Source organism: Lutra lutra, chromosome 3, assembly GCF_902655055.1.
Source record: "Lutra lutra chromosome 3, mLutLut1.2, whole genome shotgun sequence".
Classification (NCBI taxonomy): domain Eukaryota; kingdom Metazoa; phylum Chordata; class Mammalia; order Carnivora; family Mustelidae; genus Lutra; species Lutra lutra.
Window position 1 is genome coordinate 129,479,649 of NC_062280.1, and position 16,868 is coordinate 129,496,516.

The 16,868-nt window shown below is 38.7% G+C and overlaps 1 protein-coding gene across 5 annotated transcripts in view; it reads right to left on the minus strand.

The window, feature by feature from the left end:
* Positions 1 to 16,868, minus strand: part of N4BP2L2 (NEDD4 binding protein 2 like 2) — a 115,639-nt gene that overhangs the window by 67,391 nt on the left and 31,380 nt on the right. Inside the window, exon 7 of one of the 5 annotated variants that reach the window (XM_047723108.1) lies at positions 13,068 to 13,110. The exons of the other annotated variants lie outside the window; for them this stretch is intronic. Coding sequence (XP_047579064.1) covers positions 13,083 to 13,110 — 28 coding nt within the window. The 3' untranslated portion in view covers positions 13,068 to 13,082. Of the gene's footprint in view, positions 1 to 13,067; positions 13,111 to 16,868 lie in introns of those variants that run through there. 5 annotated transcript variants of the gene reach the window in all.

Below are 16,868 nucleotides of genomic sequence, written 5' to 3' on the forward strand. Positions count from 1 at the left end.
ATGGCTGATGCCCCTAGATGTTTTTGAACAAATGTTTATGTCAATGAGTGCCTTCCATGTGTTGTCACTGCAAATTAGTTACCATTACTGTACTGAGCTGTAGTTATACCTTAAATGACTTCATATGTATTGGAACTACTTACTGGCTCTCTTACAAACAGCTCCACATAGTTAACCTTTTGGAGTTCTTCTATCTGCATTTTATAGTGTTTTTTATCATCAAATGTTTTTAGGCCATCAAATCTAATTTCTTATTCTCTCTGGGACTGCCCAGACTAACACAACCTGCCACTGCTAAAAGATTTGTGGTAGCGAAATCATTAAAATAACCTTATTGGAATTTTACAAAAAATGTAAATTGTCTCAGAGAGAGCCTTTAAAATAGGGATCTGGGTATACAGACCATGTGCTGTCTGCCTTAACAAATCAGAACTCTTTTCTTACTTTTGAGATTTTAGACATGTTCCAAAGTTTATAAAGAAATGACTACTGAATAAGTGAATTGTTCTTGTATTTGTGATTTGTGTTTGGAGTGAAAGAACATCTAGAACAAGATCTGGAACACAATAGGTCCTCAATTAATGTATGGACATATTGCCTGCATGTGTTTGTGTGTGTGTGTGTTTAACAGACACAAAAAGGGCCTGAAGGATGCACACCAAATTGTTAACTCTGTTTAGGAAGTAGAATGTGAAGGGGATTAGGAATAAAAAGGACTGTTACTTCTGCTTCACCTCCTTCTGCGTGTTTTTAGATCACGCTTGAATTATCTATATGTACAATTTATATCCTGGTTTGTGTTTCCCAAGACAATTCAAGCACAACAGATCATTTCCACACTAAGTCCTTGGGATGATTGTCCTCACTGTGTACCTGCCAGTCACACTTGGAGTTCTCTCTTCTTGCCACAAGAAATGTTCACATGGAGCATCTCCCACTTAAAGCTGTATGGCATGCATGGCATGCTAACCAATGCTAACCAATGCTTTTTCACAGTTAAGTAGTGCGGTTTTCAATTATGCTTTAGAGTACTCTGGTAGAATTCCTTTTTTACTTTCCCGCTTGCAGTTGTTCTCTTTTTGGTTCATGACATAATATGGAAGTGGATCCTAACACATATAGTACCAGACTATATAATCTTTGTAATGGGCTGGCTGCATTCCTGTATCTCACCAGTGACTTTATTTTTCCCTCCATGTTCCAAAGGAAAAAACTATCTAAAAAGTTTAATCTTAGGCTAAGTCTATGGCCATAAAGTTCAGACAATGCCATTCTTCTATAGATCTCTGCCTATTTCTTTTTTTTTTTCTTTATTTTTTTAAGTTTCTAAAAAAAGTTTTTATTAACATATAATGTATTATTGTTTCAAGGGTACAGGTCTGTGAATCTTCAGTCTTACACAATCCACAGCACTCATCACAGCACATACCCGTCCCAATGTCTGTAATCCAGCCACCCTATCCCTGATCTCTGGCTATTTCTTAAGAGTTAGTTCACAACACATTTTCTGGCTCTCTTCCAGGCAGCAGACAGGGTGACTTCTTGGACTCAGTTTTCACTTCTCTATTCTGTGCATCCTGTTGCACACACAGAATTGTGACTTTGTGACCTGTAGAACTTTAACTTGTCTAAAAGTAATGAAAACCTTACCTATGTATAGTACCTTCATGTTTAAATTGGTAATCAACCTTGTTCTACCTTAGGCTTTTCTCATCAGCTATTATAACCACAATCACTCAACAAAACAGTTTATAAAGCGTCACATAACTTCTGGTTTCTTTATGACTATCTGAAGAACTCAGGATGCTGACCATTGCTGAACTGGATAAATGTCCCCACCCTACCCCTAAATTACAGCAAAGTCTCTTGTCAACATTTCTTATTTAAATGTTAAATGTACTTAGAGACGTGACTTAAACAGCTTAGTTTCAATCATGCTTTATGCTGTTTTTAACATATAAATTAAGAAGGAAATCAACTTTCATTTAAGTGCCTTAAAAATCTTCATGAACTTCTCTAGGTAGCCAACTCAACAAACACCATCAGATTAATGATGAACTATTAAAACACTATAAACGGGATGCCTGGGTGGCTCAGTTGGTTAAAACACTATAAGCTGATATTACTCAGTGTAAATACTGAGATTTTTGGTAAAGGAAAGAAATGACGGAAAGCCAGGAATCCTGGATGCTAATTTCATCTCTTTGGACCTCAATTTCCTCATCTACAAAATGTGAGTTTTTAGCTAGATGTCCTAAAATCCCTTTTAGCCCCAATATATTTTAACATGTCAAAATGCTCTACCAAATACAAACCATCAATATATTTAGTATTTTTTTGCAGAATCTCGAGTATACCATAAATAGCACCTCATTAATTTCACAGTATTTATAAAAAAACAAAAAGGTATTATCTCTTTTTTTAAAGATTTATTTATTTTAGAGAGAGAAGAGAGCATGACTGGAAGGGGCAGAGGGAGAGAGAATCTCAAGCAGACTCCGTGCTGAGTGTGGAGCCTGACACTGGGCTCAATCACACAACCGAGATCAAGACCTGAGCCAAAATCAAGAGTCAGATGCTCAACCAACTGTGTCACCCAGTGCCCCAAAAAGGTTATTATCTTTATATGCAATATTTGATTAATGAACTAGGATAGTAATTTGTAAAAGGTCACAGAACTATAGTATAATGAGAACAGTGATCCTCATTTCCTGATTGTAATCTTCTACTCACTATACTATCTTTGTTGCTATTTTGTTATACTTAGAAAGCTGTATGTTTTAACCCTTCTCACCCTCAATCAGCCAATCTGCTCTCTAATGTTCTCAAAACTACCCTGCTCAATTCTTTACTGCTTGAAATCTCCATAGCATTCTCTTTCCCCTTCAAACTCTTTCACTGGAATAATTACCAATGATACTTTCCTGTTTCCCACAGCCATGCCTTAGAATTCTTGGTGCATTATTTGTCTCATTTTCTACAAAATTTCTATTAATTTTCTAATAAATTTCAGCCATATACAGAAAGATCTGTCACTACCATCTCTACATTCACCAGTATCTGGTTGGAGCTTATACCTTTATACAGACCCAATACATTCTCAGTATCATCATGGTTGAAAAGGACACCGGAGATGTTTTGTACTATTTGCTTCAGTGGTTTGGGACCTTCCTCTTTCAGTGGCCTTTCTCATATTCCCTTCTAGGACTTCCAAGTTCTTGGTCCTTGAAATTAATTTATGAAATTAGTTTTCCAAAGATTTGGCTTAAACATCCCTTCTACATCACTCCCAGCTTCCCTGAGCAAAATATCCCTACCTAGCTGAGGTCTCCAAGATGTAAGCTCTTTTGCCCACCTGTCTGACCAGAACCACAATCAAGTCCATCTGCTCTCAGTTCCCTACACAAGTTTTCAGACCTGTCCTAAAACTAGCAAATATAGAAACTGTTAATTCAACATGTACAAGTGAGAGGCACACTCTACTCCATGGATCCAGGAAAGAGGGAAGGAAGCCAATTCTAATTTCCAATCAATTCTTGCCAGTAAGAGAGATGAAGGAGGTATTATTCACCTAAATTCAGGCACTCTCATCTCAGAGTCTCTCTAGAACACCACCTACCCTAGAAAAGAATTAGAAGAAAACTGGAGAAACTTTAAAAAATTTTTATGCAAATAAAAACTTCCATTGAGGGCACCCGGGTGGCCCAGTCATTAAGTGTCTGCCTTCAGCTGAGGTCATGATTCCAGGGTCCTGGAATCGAGTCCCACATCAGGCTCCCTGCTCTGTGGGAAGCCTGCTTCTCCCTCTCCCACTCCTCCTCCTTGTATTCCCTCTTTCACTGTCTCTCTCTGCCAAATAAACAAAATCTTTAAAGAAGAAACAAACAAACAAAAAACCTGCCATGAGGGGCGCCTGGGTGGCTCAGTGGGTTAAAGCCTCTGCCTTTGGCTCAGGTCATGATCCCAGAGTCCTGGAATCAAGCCCCGCATTGGGCTCTCTGCTCGGCAGGGAGCATGCTTCCTCCTCTCTCTCTCTGCCTCTCTGCCTACTTGTGATTTCTGTCTGTCAAATAAATAAATAAAATCTTTAGAAAAAAAAAAAAAACTGCCATGAATATCCAAGAGTCCACAACTCTCAGACCTTAAAGGGCTACAATAATGTGGCCAACATGACTTGTTAAAATATTTAAATTATTCTGTACCCTTTAGTATATAATTAATCCTGGGCTCCTAATTTGCAGCCCAGCCCCTTCTCTAAGACTCTTACTTGGCCCACTAACAGGTTAGTGACTGGCATCACAAAGGACCCATACGTTTCCTCTCTAACACGTAACCAGCCTCAATTATGACCAGCTGATGCCCATGCAATCAATCCCCCCAAATCTTGCCTCCTAGACATTGCTATTGGCTCCCTTCAGGGACAGACCTGCAAGGGCAAGCCTGTGTTTCACCTGCCTTTTCTGACCATTCCTGGAGAAACTCAAGTGGGTCCTGACCAGGAACAGACCTGGCACTAGCAATCAGCCAGCTAGATCCTGTTCTTTCATGTCCCCTCTGCTAGAGCTGGCCTGGAAGACAGTAGGAGACGAGATACCAGCGGTAGGACCACTGGCACCCCAGAAGACCCTTTTGGCCCCCTGACCAAAAGACTGTTACTACTCACCATTGAGTTGCCTTTATGTGGTTACTTAGAAGAACTGCAGCCTCCCCAGGATTCTGACTGAGACAGCCAGAAAGAGAGCAGATGTGCAAGCTGGCCAACTGGCTGACCACACCATTAAATGATTTGAACATGACCTCTGCAAGAACACATATGCAATCAAGCTACCTCTGGGTTTTGACCACCCTTTTGACATACCTGAGACTCACCCCCAGTGAGGAAGACAAAGACACTTACCAACTGTGCTAAGGGGTGGGTCAGTTAGCTGAAATGCCACCAGATTCCAAATTCTAACTGCATACTCAAGAGCCATCTTGCAATGACCCCCTCACTCAAAGTGTATTCCCATCAATAGGAACTCTCAAATCTACCAGCTACCTTAAGAATTTGGGTTCTGAACTAGCACCTTCTCACTATTCCTGCCTAAGACTTGACGGGTCAGCCCAAGTCAGTGTGGGTAGGTTTAGGTAGGGGTGAGGTGAGGAGTCCATAAAAATGAAAGTGGACTTGTGCTTATCACAGACAAACAGGCCTTTATCAACAACTGAAAAAAAGAAATTTGATTAAATAACATACTTGGTGATCCCACATCTCTATCAGATGGTTATATTCATTTCCAGAGGGCAGTTCAGGTCCTTCAGAATACAAAGAGAGAAACATAATATGGGTTCAGGAGGATCCCATCTTCCTCTGTTAAATGCTGGTGCTTTTAGTAGGGGAACAAGAAAAACAAAAAAACAAGGAACAATGGCTCTACCAGGACAAGGGTAGCCTTCATGCATTAAGTATGCAGAAAGCCTCATCATTCCACTCATCTTTAGTCAATTCAGAGAGACCCCCTTGCTCCAAAGTTTTTAGTTTTTTATAACCTATATATTGGACAGCTAAAATAGCCCAGGTGATTTTCTGTCACATGAGCTGGACAACCAAACAACAACAAAGGTCATTCGACCATGTTCCATCCAAATCCTTTGTAACCCTCTGGTGACCAATGAAACCAGAACAAATAATCAAATTTTACCAACCAAAAGATGGTTAAACATAAACTATGCTTGACCAAGTTTAGGGCTACCCTGAAGTGGCTCCCCAACAGCAGAAAGCTGAGGAAACAGAGGAGACCACACACACTATCAGAATGGCCACTTACCATACACTCAGTGGTGTAGGTCCCACCACAAGTTGTATGCCTCTGTCAAACCAATGCCTTGAGAAGCTCCCTCAGGCCACTCCACATATTCAATAAACGTGACAAAGTGTTTGGTGGCTTTCAACTAACTGGCAAATAGTCCACAAATTCTTTCTATTACTCTGTCAAGTATAATCCATTCCAAACAGACCTACTCAAAAGTATTATGATTGATGCCAATCCATAAGCAGTTTGCTACTAGTCCACAACTACAGAAATTGAGAATAAGTTTTTAAAAACTTTTATAACAACCTGGATTTTTATATCTGTTGAATTTAATAAAATATTTATATTTAAAATTTTTCTAGTAATTTAGCTTACCGAGCTATCAGGCTGTGATATATTATAAATTTTTTAAAACTAACTTTTCACCAGTTTGAAAGGTGCTTACCTAAAACAAATGCAACTATGTCATATTTCTGCTGAAATCTCTTTAGTGATACCCATTATCTGCATGACAAAGTATTAGTTCATTAACACTGTCAGGTTCTCCATGATCTGACCCTTTGCTCAGACTACCTCTTGAGGGCAGAACTTCCCAAGAGTGTGCTTGGCAATGCCTCAAACGGGTGAAAGGTAATACCACTGAAAGTGGCTCGTGCAATGTGGAATTTTCAAGCCCTAGGGCCAGTAGTCTTGGGAAGAGTAGCCTAGACCATTTACTCCAACAAATCCTACAAATGTTGTTTTCTGTGTCATAATGAGAAAAAGACTGAGAACTGATGCCTGAAATTATCTCCTATTATATTATATACCAAATTTCATGCTCCAACAACAATGAAAATCCTGCTTTCCAATCCATGCCCAAATGTGTTGCTAACACAGACCTCTCATCTGAACACACTACCTATTCTACATCTCCACACAGATGCATTTCTTAGGCGGCATCTCAAACTTAACATGTCCAGAAGTGAGCATCTCTTTTCCTTTCCAACTGACTTCTCGTACATTATTTCCCAGTAAACTTTTTCTCTCTCGTGTACATTACTTGATTTTTCAGCAAATCCTGCCAACTCAGCATCAACAACTCTCACCAACACCTTTACCCCGTAGTTAAAGTCATAGTCATCTCTCACTTGGATTATGACAAGAGCCCTGCTTCCACTCTTGCCTAAAAGATTCTTAAGAGAGCAGCCAGAACTGACGTGTGTAACTTGAAACACACTGTTCCAGAGTTCCAAGTTATACTCAGAACAGTTTCCCGTCTCAGGGGAAGTAAAGGCCTATGCTCCTTCAAGAATTCACAAGACTCAGGTATTTGGTTGCTTCTTCCTCTTTGACTGTCTTCTACTATTTTGCCCTGTGATCACTTGGCTCCAGGAAAATGGATCTTCTGCTAGTTCTTAACCACACCAAGCATAGTCCCACCTCACTGGGCCCCAACTTGCAGGATCCATTGTCTGGAATGCTCTTCCTACATTGCTGTCCTTGCTAATTCACTCTCTTCAAGTCTCTGCTCAAAAGTTACCTCTTCAGTTAGGCCTTTATGATGACTCCAGGTAAAGTAGCACCAGTACCCCTAAGCCCCACCCTCCCTGTCCCATTTATGCTGCTTCCAGTGTTTCCCACAGCATTTATCATTTATTTATTGGTGTAGGGTCTGCTTCCCTACACTGACTCTAGGACAGCAGAGGACTGTATCTCTATCACCTAGAAAAATGCCTGGCATATAGTAGGGCACTCATGAAATACTGTTGAGTAAATACATGCATGAATAAATGTATTACTGCTTCCTGCCCCTAAGCCCTTGATCACTCAATTGGTATTGCCTCTAGGCTCTTTTTCCATACTTTTTCTCTTGCTAAAATCCCACTTTTAGACTAGGCTTAGAAATCAACACCTCCAGGAAGACTTCCCCACTCTTAGTCTTCCACCTTTCACTCACAACCAACTCATTAACTGAACAGTGGAAAAGCAGAAAACATTTTACTGCCTCTTCTCATTACTGGCTCATATTCCCCAAACACATTCCCCCAATCAGAAAACACCATTCCATTCCCAGTAGCTACTGCTTCCACCTATTTCCCTACTGCACAGAGTACTTCTACTACATATCTGCAAAGTTGTCCCAAGAGTACTTGATGTACTTAGGAAAAACATAAAGCATTCTGATATGCACTAGGAAAGGCAATTCAAGGAAGCCTTGTTTTCCTAGTCCAATTCTGTAACTTAAAATCAGTCCATTTCCCACCAAGAAATGATACAGCTAACAATAAAGCGTGCCTCCAGCATTTCAACACAACTCATGACACTGTTGCATGCAGCCAACCTTACTTGAGTTTTATTTCGGTTTCTGGCTCTTGACTTTTTGTCTTCAAGTTAACTACAGCTTTGTTTCATATTTGTTGACTGAACTTATATTTCCTCAGCATAATCTTCACATTTTCTCAGACTTATAGTTGTTAAGACCCATTATGGCTCTTTTCCCTGCAGTGGGCAAGATGCTCCCGAGTTTCAGGTCTGGAGACCTACGATTGCTCTGTACCCTCAGCAAATCTAACCCAGCTCCGATAAAGGGAGAATTCATATAACCAAACACACACGACCAGACATTCCACATCATTTCCATACCATAGCAATCTACTGACATCTTACTTGGGAAGTCTCAAGATTAATTATTTTTTTTTTTAAAGATTTTATTTATTTGACAGTGAGAGAAACACAAGCAGGAGGAGCAGCAGGCAGAGGGAGAAGCAGGATCCCCGCTGAGCAAAGAGCCCAACGTGGGGCTTGATCCCATGATGCTTAACCAATTGAGCCATCCAGGTGCACCTATTTAACTAATTAAAAACTGCTTTTTCTTCTGATTTCCCTCCTCCATTGAATGTTATTTATTCTGCCTACAGATAACCTCATTTTTCTATAAACAAATTGTTTCTAAATATAGTAATTCACCTACTTCACTGTAATAGAGTACAAAAGAATGAGTCAAGAAGAATGTTATGTCATAAAAAACTTAGAATGCTATCATTTAAAAAAAATGAGAGGCACCTGGGTGGCTCAGTCAATTAAGCATCCGACTTTTGATTTTGGCTCAGGTCACGAGATGAACCCTGTGTTGGGCTCCATGCTCAGCAGGGAGTCTGCTTGAGATTCTTTCCTTCTTCCCCCCTCCACTCTCACACCTGCGCACACGTACTTTCTCTCAAATAAATAAATTTTTAAACATAGAGAAAAAAAAATAAAATGAGGTACTACTAATTGCATCTCAAAAAGTTACAAATTGGGACGCCTGGGTGGCTCAGTTGGTTGGACGACTGCCTTCGGCTCAGGTCATGATCCCGGAGTCCCGGGATCGAGTCCCGCATCGGGCTCCCAGCTCCACGGGGAGTCTGCTTCTCTCTCTGACCTTCTCCTCGCTCATGCTCTCTCTCACTGTCTCTCTCTCAAATAAATAAATAAAATCTTTAAAAAAAAATTAAAAAAAAAAAAAAGTTACAAATTGCCTCTTACCTTTCACCCTTTGTCTAATGACTCTTGTGACAACTCTTACCACTTTTCTAACTGTATTGCAAAAATTGAAAACTGACACACTCAAACTGATGTTCCCATTTTGAATAACTCATTTCATAGAAGCCCAGGCTGTAATTAACTGTTCTATCACACCAAGACATAAATTTTACATACAAGGTCATATATGAAAAACAAAGGAAAAATTATCTCTAAGAAGACGGGCTGGAGGAGGAGGGGGAGTCTCATCATGCTTGGCATTAAAACAAAACAAAACAGGAGTGCCTGGGTGGCTCAGTGGGTTAAAGTCTCTGCCTTCGGCTCAGGTCATGATCTCAGGGTCCTGGGATCGAGCCCCGCATCGGGCTCTCTGCTTGGCAGGGAGCCTGCTTTCCCCTTTCTCTCTGCCTGTCTCTCTGCCTACTTGTGATCTCTGTCGAATAAATAAATAAAATCTTAAAAAAAACCCAAAACAAATATACTTCTTTCTTCTTTTGAAGAAATGTGTTTGTGTGGTCTTGCTAATACACTGCTCTGTGAAACTAATCATACCAAATTTGTCAGTAAAAATGGGAATATCAAATCGATTGGCTCATACCAAGTTCATACAACACAGATGAACTAATAATGCTGATATGCATGCTAGAAGGGTACGTACATTATCATAAATTGTTTTGGGCTGTTCTACAGCTTAACTCAAGTGCCTATGCTGATGAGGAAGGACTATGAAGATCTTTGACAAATTAAATAACCAAAAAAAAAAAAAAAAACCCCAAACTTTATCCTTCCAGATATATCCTGGCATTTCTAACTAGTATAAAAATTAATTGATTTGGTTCCTTCTCTGCCCATTCACTAGTATATGTCAAAAGAGGTAAAATCACCAAAAAGCAAAACAAAATCATGGAATTTCAGGGCTAACACAAGAACAGCTATTTCAGGTGAAACTCTAACACACTCATCTCGTTTAATCCATCCAATAACCTTATGTTATAGAGTGATAAAGTATTATTCTTACTTATGAGGGCAAATTTCAGTAAGTTAAGTGGCTTGCCCAAGCTGTAGTCAGAACTGCTACTGTTATCTTCTAATGACGCAATTTCGAATTCTGTGTTCCACTGTAAGTGGAGGTTTCTGTTCTTCACAATCCCGAAGGGGCCTTGAAGGAACAGTCTGAAACACAGAACTCAATTATACTGTGAACATCTCTAGTGTCAGGCAACCCACTGTATACTTCTGAATGAAACACCTGACATTTTTGGAAAGCTTTGAGTTAAAAATTAAGAACTGATTCAGTCAAATATACTTATTTTACACATGAAGGAGCTACAGAAGAGAGAAGGAAATGTCTCACAAATGTCTCTCAACTAGCTAGTAGTAGTTGTGTATTAGTTTGGTAAGGCTGTGACAAAGTACCACAGACTGGGTGGGTGACTTAATCAACAGAAATTTATTTTCTCAGAATTCTGGAGGTTTCAAGTCTGAGACTGAAATGTCAGCAGGGTTGGTTTCTTCTAAGGCCTCTCTCAGCTGATAGATGGCTGTCTTCTTCCAACGTCTTCGTACGGTCTTCCTTTTGTATATGTCTGTGTCCTAATATCCTCTTTTTATAAGGATACCAGTCATATTAAATTAAGAGCCCATCTTTATGACCTTATTCTCTATCTTCCAAAACAGTTACATTCTGGTGCACTGGGGTTTAGGACTTCAGCATATAAATTTTGAGGTAACATAATTCAGTCTGTGACACTCTACTTTCTCATCCCCACAACTCATGTCCTTCTCACAAGCAAAAAACATTCACTGCATTCCAACAATTCCTAAAGTCTTAACTCATTCCAGCATCAACTCTAAGTTCAATATCTCATCTAAATATCATTTAAATCAGATATGGGTGAACTTCAGTTAGGATTCATCTGAGGCAAAATTCCTCTTCAACTGTAACTATGAATCTAGGTAAGTTACCTCTTTCTAAATACAATAGTGGGACAGGCATAGAATAAACATTCTCATTCCAAAAGGGAAAAATCACAAAGAACAAAGGGGTAATGGATCACAAACAATTCAAAAACTAACAAGGCAAAGTGCACTAGATTCTAAGGCTAAAGAATAATCCCTCTTTGGCTCCATGCTCTGTCCTCTAGGTGGAGGCCCTGCCTTCCAGGCCCACCAGTGTGGTAGCCCCAATCCCTCAGGCTTGGGGCTCTCATCCCATGGTGGCCATGGCCACCCTGCCAGCTTCTGAACCTTCTTCAGGGTCATCCTGTTCCTTAAGGACAGCACATGATCACAGACAGATCATAAGACAGGTCAGTAGGGCCTGTCTTATGGAATCCCAGCAATATGGGGCCTCCCTTCATTTCATCCTGTTTTGTCCCTTTCAGTCCAAGCTGTTAGGGTTTCTGCTAGCATAATCCCATCTCTATTTCTGCTGAGGCAGCTTACTGGATGCTTAAATTACATGCCCATAATCTCTTTAGCAAATCATTTTCTAGCAACAATGTTCATGTTATCTCCAGAACACATACTTTCTAATTTTTCAAAATAAGCATAGGCTGAGAATTTTCCACATCTTCAAATTTGGTTCCTTTTTGCTTAACAATTCTTTCTTCAATTTCTTTCTCCTCTTGCATTTTACTATAAGCAAGAAGAAATGAAGCTGTGGATCTTAACACTTTGAACTCTCAGCTAAATAACCAAGTTCATTACACAAGTTCTATTTTCCACAAAACACTGGGATACAATTTAGCCAGTTCTTTGTCACATTCTAACAAGATCGCCTTTTCTTCATTCTTCAGTAACATTTCCATCTGAGGCTTCACCAAAGCATCTTTGTTATTTCTACCAAGACTCTGTGATCATATGTATATCTCTCCAAGACAACAGAAACCATCTCTTTCCTTTCATAGCCCTTACCAGAATCACCTTTAACATCCACATATCCACTGACAGATTTCCAGAGGTAACATTGTTTTTTCTCTAACATGCACCTCAAAATTCTTCAAACCTCCACCATACCCAGTCCAAGTCACTTCAATATTTCTAGGTATTTATTATAGCAGCATCCCACTTCTCAGTACCAAAATCTATGTTAGTTTGCCAAATTTACAAAGTACCACAGATTGGTTGGCTTAAACAACAAAAATTAATTTTCTCACAATTGTGGGGGTTAGAAGTCCAAGATCAAGGTGTCAGCAGAATTTATTTCTTCAAAGGTCTCTCTCCTTGGCTTTCAGATAGCAGTCTTTCTCCAGTGTCTTCACAAGGTCTGCCATTTACGTGTGTCTATCCTAATCACTTCTTATAAGGACACCAGTCATATTTGATTTGGGCCTAAGCACATGATCTCTTTTTATCTTAATTACCTGGAAAGGCCCTATCTCCCGAAATAGTCACATTCGAGGTACTGGACTTCAACACATGAACTTTGAGGTGACAAAATTCAGCCCACAACAGGTTGAAAATACTCACATTCACTTCTTGTGATTAAATACTATGTATCACTCTTTCCTAGCCACTGTGATAGCTGATGACCATGATGCAATGGTGAACAAAACAGATACAATGTCTGACTCAAAATCTCGGACTTAAAAATGAGGGAAAACAATCATATAGTCATACAAATTAACAAATAAAAAGTATATGAGAACTTTTACCAGGTATTTTGGACCTTGTCAAGCCTGCTATGTTCAAAAGGCTTCTTTGAAGAGCTCAAAACTGGAAGGATAAGTATGGAAGGGGTGTGTACACACAGAACTTCCCAGGAAGGGAAACCAAACAGCACAGTCAAGGAACTGAGAGGTGGCCAGTGGGGCTGGAATACAGAAAGTAAGAAGAGTAATAAAATATGAGGTTGGATAGGAAGGTAGAGGTCACATCAACCAGGGTCTTAAATGGCACTGTATGGTTTTTGGTCTTTAGCCTAAAAACAATGGGAAGCACCTAAAAAGTTTTACATGTGATTATATTTTCATTTTATAAAGGTCACTCTGGCAAGGAGGGTGCTGGTAATGTTCTGTTTCTTGAGCAGAGTTCTAGTTACATGGATATGAGAATCACTTTGTGAAAATGTGAGCTATACAATTAAAATTTAAGCACTTTTTCATATGTCCATTATACTTCAGTCTGGTTAGGCTGTGCAAAGAGTTAGAACAAAGTAAGAACTGATGTGGGGTCTCGTCTCAGAGCAAACTAGAGATATGACAGTCAAAAATGAATAGATTCAAGAGATATTTGAGGGGCAAAATCTACAGGCCCTGGTTGGTAGACTGAGTATGAAGGGGGATCTAGAGGGCATCAAAGACAACTCCCAAGTTTCTGGCTTGTAGAAATGGATGGTAGAGCCATTCACTATATAAGGAAATCATAGAAATACAGAGATGTGAGAGAAGGCCACTGTTCAATTTTCCAATCTTAAAAGTATTAAAAATAAAAATATTAGGTAGGCAGATAAGCAAAAAGGCTGAAACTCAAACACCAGGTTTAAGCAGAAAATACATTTGAGGATCAATACTATCAATAACAGAAGCAGTAAGTACCAAATCCTTCAGCCAGTATTTAATGAGCTTCTACAATATTACAGTTTAGATTCTGTGGATACAGCTCAAACAAAATAAACAAATTCTCATGGGACGTATATTCTTGTTCAGGCACACCCCCCAACAAATCAGTATTAAATAAGGTAACTTCAACTACTAATAAGTACTATGATAAAAACAAAATGTAGCAATGTATTAAGAGTGATAGGGATAGGTCTATTTTACTTAAGATTGAAATAATCAGGGAAGGCCTCTTTGCAAAGGTGACATTTGAGGGGAGACCTGAATGCTGAAACGCTCAGCAGAAGAGTAGAAGGACAGCATTCTAGGAAAAGAGCCAGTGCTTAAGGCAAAATAAAGCTTAGCATGTTGGAAGAACAGACAAAAAGACCAGTATAGATGGAATGTAGTAAGGGAAAGGGAGAGTTGCGCAAGTCAGGGCCAGGGAAGAAGTAGAGTTTAAGTGAGAAGTGATATCATTTACATTAAAAAAAATTTTTTTTAAATTATACATTAGTTGCTCTGTGAATAAAATTATAGTTTGACAAAGAAAAGTGGGGAGACTACCATGCCCAAGTAAGAAATGATAAAATTTCATGGGGAAAGCTAAGATTAAGAACAGAAGTTGTTCTACTTAAATCAATTGTGTCCTTACTATCAAAAGGTTGTTGATTGTTTTAGGGAGAAGACTATGTCTACTATTCAACAAATATTTTATTGACTCTTTTTAAAGGCACAAAAATCCAAAGACCCAGTAGTAACCAAGGGTGACAAGGAAGACCCTGTTTTATGGCACTCAGGATGCAAGGTAATCAATCTTTTTTAAATAACTTGGGCTCTACTGGTTTTTTGAAAAACAAAGGTGAGATAGAGAGGGAGAAATACCACTTTTGACCACTATCCTACTAACCTTAACAATCTCTTCCCTATCATTCCCGAATATTTTTAAAAATGGTTTTTTGGGGGCACCTGGGTGGCTCAGTGGGTTAAGCCTCTGCCTTCAGCTCAGGACATGGTCTCAGGGTCCTGGGATCGAGCCCTGCATCAGGCTCTCTCTGTTCAGCAGGGAGCCTGCTTCCCCTCTCTGCCTACTTGTGATCTCTTGCTCAGATAAACAAAATCTTTTTTAAAAAAATAAATAAAAATAAATAAAAATGGTTTTTTTTTTCTCATTAATTTTACATTAATTCAAATTGTCTGGCCCAGGCCAGGCCTCCTAATACAATTCTTGTACACACTTCAATTTACTTATATTTGAATTTAAATGTTTTAATCACATCTTTGCCAGTGTTACATTGTACTATATTCCAATAATATTTCAATTCGATAATGTGCTACTTTCTAGGTCCTGAACTGAAAACTAATCTACTGATGAAACTAATGCTATTTCTTTTTTCAAGAAGTCTTTCCTTTTCCAACAAAAATTCTACTTCTGATTTCACATTCAGAAACAATAAAAAAAAAAAAACCACAATCTACTCTATGGATTAAGAAAACCCAGACAACGTCCAGTCCTTCTATTTTTTTTTTTTAAGATTTTTTTTTTTATTTATTTGACAGAGATCACAAGTAGGCAGAGGAGGCAGGCAGAGAGAGGGGGGAGCAGGCTTCTCGCTGAGCAGAGAGCCCAATGCGGGACTCGATCCCAGAACCCTGGAATCATAACCCGAGCCGAAGGCAGAGGCTTTAACCCACTGAGCCACCCAGGCGCCCCCAGTCCTTCTATTTTTTTAGGTTAACTAAAACAAAACAAGGCCAATACTCAACAATAATAATTCAACAATTATTATTCAACAACAACAATTCTTCATTTTGTATTTAGAGGTTTTCCTTGTAGAATCTAATTTACTCAATTTATTATTTATATATTAAACTTAATTAATTGGCTCTTTTATTGTTCTTTAATTTTGGAAAGTTAAACAACAAAGAAAAAGATGCTATTATAAAAGAAAGAAATGCGTAATTCTTCAGAAATTCAAAAAAATGATGTAATTTCCATAATGTCTACCACTAGCGCAGACTTAAGGAATATGTGAACATTAAAAGAAAAATAAAGACCACTTACAGTGCTGATCTAGTCTGGGAAATATTGCCTCAAAATCAGAAAAACAAATAGCTTATGTAACTTAATCCATTTATTGAATACTACACATTTCAAAGGCTAATTAAAATCAAAAATTAAAATAAAATTTAAACATTAGAGCACAACTGCATGTGTAAAAATTCAGTTGAAAAGATATTGCTGAAATAGGAATTTCAATTATATCAATGTATATTTTGTAGAAAACATTAAATACTAAATGGTATTTCTACTTTGAGTCATCTTTTAAAAATAGGACTCTCAGTGGTCATTTAAAGGTTTCTATATTCAATTTTGTTACTAAATTAACATACCTTCAACCCTCTAAATCCAAAGGTACCATTAAGACTAATGAATTGGGACACCTGGGTGGCTCAGTGGGTTAAAGCCTCTGCCTTCGGCTCAGATTATGATCCAGAGTCCTGGGATCAAGCCCCGAATCGGGCTCTCTGCTCCGCAGGGAGCCTGCTTCCCCCTTCTCTCTTTGCCTGCCTCTCTGCCTACTTGTGATCTCTGTCAAATAAATAAATAAAATCTTAAAAAAAAAAAAGACTAATGAATCACTGAATTCTACTTCAGAAACCAGTAATACATTATATGTTAATTAATCAAATTTAAATTAAAAAAAAAATGAAAAAACAAAACAAAGGTACCTTTAAAGATGCACTCAAATCTTCACTGGAATTTTTTTCCTACCTTTAAAAAAAAAAAGGCTATATTGGTAATAATTTTTGAAAACATGACTATGTTTAAAAGATAAAATGGGCTACCTCTGGAATCTCAAAAAGTTGAAAATAGAGTTACCCTACGACCCAGCAATTGCACTCCTGGGTATTTACCATAAAGATACAAATGTAGTGATCCAACGGGGCACGTGCACCTGAATGTTAATAGCAGTAAGGTCCACAATAACCGAACTATGGAAAGAACCCAGATGTCCATCAACAGATGAAT